At 49.6% G+C, this 9,847-nt stretch overlaps 1 protein-coding gene and 1 long non-coding RNA gene across 2 annotated transcripts in view; one reads left to right on the plus strand and one right to left on the minus strand.

Annotated features, from left to right (window-relative positions):
• Window positions 1-865: 865 nt before the first annotated feature.
• Window positions 866-9,847, minus strand: part of LOC109324413 (zinc finger protein 135-like) — a 16,168-nt gene continuing 7,186 nt past the window's right edge. Inside the window, exons 5-7 of the mRNA XM_019556409.1 lie at window positions 7,688-7,804; window positions 3,300-3,585; window positions 866-3,071 (exon numbers count right to left, since the gene is read on the minus strand). Of these exons, the coding sequence (XP_019411954.1) occupies window positions 1,538-3,071; window positions 3,300-3,585; window positions 7,688-7,804 (1,937 nt within the window). The 3' untranslated portion in view covers window positions 866-1,537. The remainder of the gene's footprint in view (window positions 3,072-3,299; window positions 3,586-7,687; window positions 7,805-9,847) is intronic.
• LOC109324433 overlaps window positions 7,744-9,847 on the plus strand; it is an 8,075-nt gene continuing 5,971 nt past the window's right edge. Inside the window, exon 1 of the long non-coding RNA XR_002104933.1 lies at window positions 7,744-7,825. This is a non-coding gene — a long non-coding RNA (uncharacterized LOC109324433). The remainder of the gene's footprint in view (window positions 7,826-9,847) is intronic.

The raw sequence follows: 9,847 nt of genomic DNA on the forward strand, positions 1-9,847 counted from the left end.
GATTGCCCCAGTCCTCAGGGCCACCAGGGAGTTCTGGTGGCAAAGGTCAGGGGTTAGGGGATGGGGCTTCTGGTCCCAAGATGGTGACCTGGGGTGAGGCACCTGTCAAGAGGAGGAGCTACCCACATGGCCCTCAATGGCTTGCCAAAACTCAGTAAGTAGCCTTCCGCCCAAAATAAATGACTGCCCCTGCACTAGCAGGAAGGCTGCACATGGGAGATTACAATACAAGCAACCCCCGCTTAACACTCTTTCGCTTAGTGCTATTTCATTATAACACCCAATTGATGCCTGGTTTCATTTAGCACTCCGCGAGTTTCATTATAACGCTCATGGTCACCATCTTGGGTCATTAGAAACAATTGCAGTTACCATCTCGGGTCATCAAAGACTTTCAGTTTTGCTTAACACTTGGTTTTTCAGGAACCAATTAAAGAACGCTAAGCGAGGGTTGCCTATATGCTGAAATTCACCTGGAGGATGTCCTCATATTTCTGCACCGTTCCACAGGAGAGGCAGGACCTCCACAGGCTGCACCTCCTTCACCCCTGCTACCCCATTTCATCCAGGAAAGAGACTCTACTTCTGCCCGCCAGAGGTTCCTTCAAAAGTGCAGAGTCTTTGCTGCGCAGCAGTACATGGGAGTAATACCTCAAGTACAACCGACTCCTGCTCCTGAAGATTAGCAACAACCCCTGGGTTATAGGGAATCCTCTGGAAAGAGAAAGGCCTAGAAAATCACAAAGATCTCTGCTCTGTAGCCCCTGGGCTCACAGCTCTGGAGAGAACATAGAGACCAACCACAGGGATGTAATGCTCTGTGCTGGGTCTGTTTGAGCAGAGAACACATTATAGAGAATGCAGTGAAGGAAAGGAGGGCAGGGGGAGCAGCAGCACCCAGTGGTGCACAATTCTGAAGACAGGCTGAAAAGCAAAATCTGCCAAACTAGGCCTGGGGTGGCAAGAGCAATGTCTTACAGACACCTAATGGGCCTGAGTGTGATTGGGAGAGAGTTTAGGTGGCGGTGAGGAAAGGTGAGTTCAGGGTGGAGGGCAGGGAATGTTTCCCAGCCACAAATGTCCTCCTTTCTGCAACTCAAAAGCCTCACATACCATAAGCCTGGGAACAGGAGGGAGGATGAAGCTGGGAGGTGACAGTTCTTGAGTGTCATTTGAAGCCATTTGTCTTGGAGAGGACACCCTATTTTGAAGGAACTCTTTCTCTCCTTGGGACCACTGACTACTTTTAGAAAATGATGGGGAATGCGTAGGTTCCAAGGCTGATGCAAAAATAGTCTCCTCACAGGTTCTTCATGCACCTGCGCTGGCCTCAGGTGTTAACTCTTAGCCGCTACCCACCAATCAAACCTTGGAGGCTAGCCCCTGGGTCCTTTGGGTTTTACAGTGCCCTACAAGGGCTGAAGGCTGGGTGAACATTTTCTGCAGTCCCCCAGCTTGAGGCTGTTTGCCTGAATGCAGCCATAGGTGGGTGCTAAATATGTAGACATGTACAAGTCCTTCCTCTTTGCTGGCAGAATTATGGATGCTCCCGGGAATGGATACGCTGGTGTCGGGCCAGGTGGGAGGACTGGGTGAAGCTCCTCCCACACTCAGAGCACTGATATGGCTTCTCTGCTGTGTGGATGCGCTTGTGCCGGGTCAGGTGGGAGGACTGGGTGAAGCCCTTCCCACACTCTGAGCACTGATATGGCTTCTCCGCTGTGTGGATGCGCTGGTGCTGAGACAGGCTGTAGGGCTGGGTGAAGCTCTTTCCACACTCTGAGCACTGATGTGGCTTTTCCGCTCTATGGGTAAGCTGGTGCCGCACCAGGTGGGAGGACTGGGTAAATCTCTTCCCACACTCTGAACACTGATGTGGCCTCTCCACTCTGTGAATAAGCTGGTGCTCGGCCAGGCTGGAGGATTCGGTGAAGTTCTTCCCACACTCAGAGCACTGATGTGAGGTTTTCCTTATGTGGATGCGCTGGTGCTCAGCCAGGTGACAGGAGAGGGTAAATCTTTCCCCACACACTAAACACTGATCTGCCTTCCCTGTCTGGCGGCGCTGGTGCCGAGCCAAGCTAGAGGACAGGATGAAGCTCCTCCCACACCCAGAGCACCGATATGGCTTCTCCCCTGTGTGGATGCACTGGTGCCTGGCCAGGTGGCAGGAGTGGGTAAAACTTTTCCCACATACCAAACACTGATGTACCTTTTTTCTGTGGAGGTCCTGGTGCCGTCCCAGGCTAGAGGACTGGGTGAAGCTCTTCCCACACTCAGAACACCGATGTGGTTTCTCCCCTGTGTGAATACGCTGGTGCTGAACTAGGGTAGAGGACTGGGTGAAGCTCTTACCACACACAGAGCACTGATGTCTCTTCTCCCCTGTGTGGATAAGCTGGTGTCGGGCCAAGCTGGAGGAGCGGCTGAAGGACTTCCCACATTCAGGGCACCCAAGTGTCTTCTCCTCTGTGTGGATGCGCTGGTGCTGGGCCAGCTTGGACGACTGGGTGAAGTTCTTCCCACACTCAGAGCACTGATATAGATTCTCCCCTGTGTGCACAAGGTGGTGCCGTACGAGGTAGGAAGGCCAGGTAAAGCTCTTCCCAGAATCAGAACAAGGCATCCGCCCTGTGTGGATGAGCTGGTGTTTGGCCGGGATGGAAGAGCGGATAAAGACCTTACCACACTGAGAGTACTGATGTGTCTTTTCTCCTGTGTGCAGGCACCTATGCTTGGCCAGGTCAGAGGACTGCCTGAAGTGCTTCCCATACTTCGTGCAGTGGTGTGTCTGCTCCTCCCTCTGCACACACCGGTGTCGGGACAGGTCTTGCCAGCAGATGAAGTTCCTCCTGCACTTGGTGCAACGATGTATCTTCCTCCCCAAGTGGATGTGCCGGTGCTGAGCCAAGGAGAAGAAATGGGTGAAGGTCTTACCACATGTGATACATTGGTATTGACGCTTCTCCCTCTGCACATGTTGGTGCTTGACCAGGTCCAGGTTGCACACAAAGCTCTTTGCACATTTGATGAAGCGGTGGGGAAGCTCTCCAGAATGGATCTTGCTGTGAACAGCCAGTGTTGAGAGGCAGGTGAAACTCTTTCCACACTTGGCACAGATGTGGGGCTTCTCCCCAGCCTGCCTTATCTTGTGCAAAGCCAGGCATGATTGGCAGTTACAGGTTTTCCTGCACTCAAAGCGGGGGTGGGCTTTCCCCCTGTGCTTGGCAGTGAACGCCTGCTTCCCTCTGAGGCCCTCCCTAATTGCCTGATCTGTCTCTCTCCAGTGGATTTTTGCCTTGAGGCTCTTCAGGCCTCTCAACTCCATAAATTGTCCCCCGAACTCAGGGCTCTTTCTGGGTGGTGTCTCTTCTCCAAGCTCACACCCCATTGGAGATGGTACCTGGTTCACTGCTGTATTCTCCTGTTTTTGAGGCTTCTCCTGACCCTTTTGCCATTGGTCCTTCTCAGGTCTCAGGGAGCCCATCTCACCCAAACTCCCTGGGGAAGTCTGTGATGGCTCCACGTTTGCTGGCCCTTTCTCAGGATGCTGTTCCTCAGCTCTGCTCAGAAGGCAGGCACCTCCTGCATGGGGAAGAGAAACTCCAAATTAGTTCCTGACATGAGTCCAAGCACTGCTATTCCTCCTGCTGGGATAGGCCTTTAAGCAGGACCGGACCTCAGCACTTGCGTTTCCTTAAGAAAACAAGGTCTTCCTTCCAAAACCCTGAATGTTGGGTGTGAGGAAGGGCCAGATCCAGGTGCCATGCAACATTCCCTACTCAGTGGATTTCAGAGCCAGACTTCTGTCCCAGCTGCCAGCCCAATTGCCTCAGACCTTGATGGGAGAAACAGATGTGGGACATGTGGATTAGGACAGTACCCAAATGGCTTTGTGCTCTAACAGGCTGAGGTTGAGACTAGTGGCATCTGCTTAAAGGAAGAATGAGGCTAATGGCCACTTTCTTCTACAGAATAGTTTCTCAACCTGTGGTACGCGTACCCTTGGGGGAACGCAAGACACAGGCAGGAGGTACGTGGGTACCCCAACACTTTCTCTCTCTCACCTTCTTTTCCTGTCAAAACTATAGCAAAAAATTTGATGCACCATGCACTATGCAGCACTTTAAATCTCCCAGTAATAATTTGGCGTGTCACACTTTGCATGGCACTGGGTTCATCCCTTCTACCTTTGGCCAACATCACCTCTAGCCCAAGTACATACTTGAGTTGTGCACCCCTGGTGTAAAAGGTGGCAGCCCTACCTACATCAGAGCAGACATCTGTCATATCACGGCCTTACATACACAGCCCTGCTTCTGACATATAAAACACATTAGTCTGTAAGTATAAAATCCCCTGTAAAATTGAGTGTTGGGGTACTTAGTAAAATTTTCAGACGTTAGGGGGTACTTGCTACTTAAAAGGTTGAGAAACACTGTTCTACAGCACTGGTGAGTTCAGGGGAGATGATGCTGAGCCCTCCACCTGACTGGACTGACACGTTCCAGAAGCCAAAGTGCATTGGTGAGACTGCTCCCCAGCGCTCACCCTTGATTGCTGGCAGTCCTGAGAGCAGGATCACTCAGGGTACAAGGCTAAACAGCCCCACAGTGGATTTCTGGGGCTCGCTGGCTGTCATAGGTCTGTGGGGAGCAGTGCCTCCCATTGAACCAGCTGCTTCTGTGGCACGCATGAGTGCTGTTTTTATTTGGTAGAAATATTATAATAGAATATTTTGTTCACCAGAGCGCCCCAAGGGATGACGAGGTCGAACGGTCACAAACTCCTGCAAGACCGTTTCAGGCTGGACATGAGGAAGAATTTCTTTACTGTCCGAGCCCCCAAGGTCTGGAACAGTCTGCCAGCAGAGGTGGTTCAGGCACCTACATTGAACACCTTCAAGAGTAAATTGGATGCTTATCTTGCTGGGATCCTATGACCCCAGCTGACTTCCTGCCCTTGGGCAGGGGGCTGGACTCGATGATCTCCCGAGGTCCCTTCCAGCCCTAATGTCTATGAAATCTATGTTTCATTCCTCATCCCTCCAAGAAATGTTCTGGGAGGGGGGATTTATAGCTGCAGCTCTCCCTTCTGGAAGGAGCAGGGCTGTGCTTCCTAGCTGCTTCCAGGGAGAGGTCCAACTCAGGGAACAAGCCCATGGAGCTTTCCTCTGCAGACCAGTCCCAAGTGGCCTCCATGCCACAGGAATCTGCACTGGGACTGCCTGCTCGGTGTCAGCGCCCGGTGGGGTGGGTGACTGCCCTTTTTCCTACTGCCTGTTCCATGTCAGTGTTTGGGAGGGGGGTGACTGCCCTCTTTCCTAGTGATCCTTAGAAATAATGGATAGACTAATGATTATAAATAAACAGAGCAATTGTAATCTTTAGAAAAAGACTATCTGAAATGTCTGACGTGTACTGTATGTGCTCTCCTATCAGGGCTTTGTGGTTGGTGCCTCCCTCCGTTGCGTTACAGTACTGTAGCTCTTCCAGCTGAGTTGTACAGCAGCTATGAAGCTATGCAAATGTCAGCGTAGAGCAATGTTTGCATCTAGTCTGTTTGTACTTGAGGTCCCACCTTTTCATACATTCTGATCAAGCAACTATTACTATAAATCAGCTGACTTCCTGCCCCTGGGCAGGAGGGGGCTGGACCAGATGATCTCACAAGGCCTCTTCCAGCCCTAATGTCTATGCAATCTACAAAACAAGCATTCACAAAGCGTACAAACACACAAGCACAAGCAAACAAAGCATGCAAACACACAAACACAAGGACCCAGAAAACAAATACACAAAACACAATCATAAAGACACAAACGGAAAAATGCAACACGAAATACTTGCAGCGTGAAGGTGCTGTTGAAAAGACTGACTAGTGCTTGATCAGAACGTATGAAACACAAACGCAAAACCACAAATCACACAAAAGCGAAACCATAAGCAAACAGAAAAATACAACGCATGACTTCATAAAAACACTGGTGACTCTTGAAAGTCAAAAACTGACTATTACCGATCCCAAACATTTGGCATTTGACCACCATACATTTTAAATTTTCAGTTACAAAAATAAGTCTTTGTTGCGCAAGTTAAAATATTATAACTATCCCATGCTAGTTGTGACTAAGCTATTAAGTTATGTAAATGTCAATGTAGAATATTTGGATTTAAAGAAATGTTAGTAATCTGCATGTCAAATACTGCTTGTGCTATTTTGTGAGTGCTTCCTTGGGTGCCTGGCATAAACTATGGGGTCTCCTGCCTGCTCAGTGTCAGCGTCTGGTGGGTGGGTGACTGCCCTTTTTCATAATAATCATTAGAAATAATTGCTCAAATAATTAGTAGAGTAGAAACAGTGAGGGTAATCAGTACAAATAATCTTTCAGAAATGTCTGTGAAGCATGCAGTGTGTGCAACATTTCCAGGCTGGCATCTGTGCACCTGTGTGCTGGCTCCCTCCATTGGATGTCTGCCTTGCAGGGATGCCTGCCCCAAACCGCCCAAATGGGGTTGGGGTCCCCTGTCTGCTGAATGTCCTTCAACGGTGGGGTTGGTGGCCTCAATCAATGTAGCTGCTAGTTGTTCAACTGTGCATAGTTCTCTGCTTGGATTTCTACAAATGTAACTGTGCCACTCGTTTACTAATGAAAAAAATAGAAGGGTAAAAAAATTAAAGGTTCTGTCTATAAAAGAGAATGATTTGCCTCCTGTCTTTTGTATCCTCATGTGAAACAGCAGAGAAGGTCAAACCCCAGGGAATCCCCAAGCCAAGCAGCAACAGCATGGCAGACTGGGGTGGGGGGGAGGTGGATTAAGATTCCTTGGGGCCCTGGGATCCCCATCCTACTGAGTGCCCCACCCACACCATGGACCCCAACCTGCAGCTGCTTCCCCCCACCTGGCAACCCCCACGCTGCCCAGCCTGCACACAGCAGGGGAGGCAGGTGGCAGTACAGGACAGCAGGATGAGCAGGGGCCAAAAAGAAAAATAGCAGCAGCAATCCAAAGCGGCATCAAAGGCCTGAACTACAAAAGTAGTGCAACACCACCCGATGGAAAAAGAGGGTAGTTACACGTCTTTGAGTGTCTTTGTGTTTGCATGCAACGAATCCATAGACGCAATGCTTTAATTCGCGGTGAGCCAAACTTGACTACATCCGAGCAGTTTTACTTTAACACGCCAAAAAGAGTTTTAAAATTTTACGAAATCCCGCTGGTGCAAACAATGCACAGTTGCAGTGCATGAAAGGGCAAATATCGGGGCGTGTACATGTATCCCTTGGCATTAACCTGCACATGGACTCTATGTTGAGTCTCAGGGTTTGTGACACTCAAGGCCCCAGAGATAAAACAGCAAAGGTAAGACTCTGGTGCAAACTCTGGGGTATTCATTCCCCACAGCCCTCCTTCCCGCCCCCTGCGCAAACATGAAAGCTTGTTAATCTCAACTTCCCTAACACCTGTAATTAGGAAGAGAAGAAAGGAAGAGTTGCTTGTCTTCACAGCTTTGAATTTCAGGGGGTGGGAAGAACATCTGCCTGGACACATTATAGCACAAGCTCTTTGAGGTTAGCAACCTGGAATGGCAACACAGGACAGGTCAGAAGCTTCTAAGCCCCTAGTCACTCTGGGTATAGAGAATTTCTGAGGGGAACTAGGTAGAGGGGATAGACACAACTCACCTGGTGACAGGTCCTCTGACCTGGAGATTTCCCTGTGGTCCTTCTCCTCACAGACCCAGAGCTCCAACTCTCCTTGCTGGATGCGGCAGATTAAGTTAGGTGTGGGACCTCCATATCCTGTTTGGGGCAGTGGTTAAAGTGCATTTGTGATTTGGCAGTCGAAGAAGAACTGATGGGGATTGGAAATGGATCCAATAAACTCAAGGTTTCTACTAGGGCAGGCGCGGGCAAAATGGTGGATCTGGCTGTTGGCTGGACTCCATTTTCCAGCAGTCCCTCCCCTGGCTGGTCTTCACGGAGACCCTGGGAACAGTGGGGCCCTGACAAGTGGGGTTGCAGAACTGGGGCTCTACCCTGGTCCCACTGTCATAGCCCTGTGCTCGCAGGGTCTCCATGAAGAGCAGCTGGGAGTGACACAGGCAGGGTGTGTGGCTGGACGAGGAGCTGCTCTGGGACTGGGGCCAGGATTGTGTGGTGGTGACAGCGCAGGGCCAGAGCCAGGGCAGAGCCATGATGCACTGCTTGCACTCATCACAGGGCCTTGCAGGCAGTGGATCACAGTTCTGCCCCAACCCCAGCACCCCGATATCCCGGGTTCTCCTCGGCCCTACCCGCCCATCTCACTCTTGGCTGTGGCACCATCCCGGCAGCCTGACCGCATCCCCTGCTCATGCAGGTCCTGCACCCGGCAGCGGGTACAGGGTGGATGGGACACGGTGCCTGGGAAGTGGGGCTGGGTCCAGTGGTGGCAGCCAGAAGGAGCTGCCACCACAGGGGCTGCTGGGAAATGGAGTCTCTCGTGGGTCTGATCCAGCCCATGAGCCAGACTTTGCCCCCCACAAACCTTTGTACTAGGGCCTTGAAGGAAAAGGGAGGGTGCATATTTGGGATGAAAGAGCGGGCACTGTAGAGAGAAGCCTTCAATAGTTGATGGGCCTTGTCACCCAGGTGGTGGAGGGAGGACTGGTCATAGGAAACATAGCACCCACCTCTCTGAAGTATAAAAAGGGTACAAAAGTCACTGGGGTCAGGGGTAGAGAGGCAGTGATCTGTGATGTAGTAGAAAGCAGAAAGATACAGCTTTTACTGTTTTCAAGGTACCAAAATTAAGAAACATCAGGCACACTTATGGATGGATAGCACTTATCTTAGAGTAATTCCAGGTGAAGGAGTGGAAATGAGTTTATTCTCAGTGAAGGTAGGACTTGTGACAGTGAAAAGAATCTGTGACAAATGTCTGACAATAATTCTTTTTTTCTGGGAGAGGGTAATTTGTCATCAGCAAAGTACAGGAAAGGATGATTTTATAAGAACTGTAGATCCAACTAAAGCAATCATCCCATCCAACGGGAGGATGATCTTTGGGCAGAGATACTTGCACAAGTTGGCAGATACTGAAGGGTTTAAGATAAAGTTCATGGGCATCATGGATATGGAGAAAAGAAGAAAAAAAGGAGATACATTTCCCAGCATGTGCAATGCCATAATGTGGAAATGATCTGCAGAGTTTACCAAAACAAGGATAATCCTAGACTCACATCCAAAAGAGAGGGCCCTACAAGACAAGTACATTGCACAGTGACTAGAAAGAGAAATATAATCACAGTGAAAGTTTGGTATCTTGTGAGAGCCTTGTGGCCCAAAACAGTGTCCTACTTGGTGACTTTGGGCTACTCCCAGAGATACGAGAGAGAACACGAAATGGCAGAAATGAGTTTATAAGCAGGGATCCTGGTTTTCTCTGTTTAAAAATGACATAGTCTCTGATTTAAAACACCCAAATTCCATGTTTTTCCACAATTAAAATGAAATGCTATTTTATCTATCTATCTATATACACATACAGGTATCAGCTGAACACAATATTTTACTGATATAATTACAGTTTTTAAACAGTCTAGAAGTCTACCAGTGCCTCAATCATTATAATAAATACCTTCTAAATACCTATATATTTTGGCATTTGATTTTGTTTTTTTTATCATGGAAAATCAGAGCTCCCGCTGCTTCCCTCACTCACCAGGACGTGGCTCCAGTGACAGATGTTCCTCCCACCATTGCTTTGTGGTGCTGAACAGCCCTGATGTGCCTTTGCACTATGCCTTCACTCCCAAGCCACAGCCCCCCAGTGCTACCGGTGCCCCTCACTCCTGACCCGCC

Source organism: Crocodylus porosus, unplaced genomic scaffold, assembly GCF_001723895.1.
Source record: "Crocodylus porosus isolate Cpor-Errol unplaced genomic scaffold, CroPor_comp1, whole genome shotgun sequence".
NCBI lineage: Eukaryota > Metazoa > Chordata > Crocodylia > Crocodylidae > Crocodylus > Crocodylus porosus.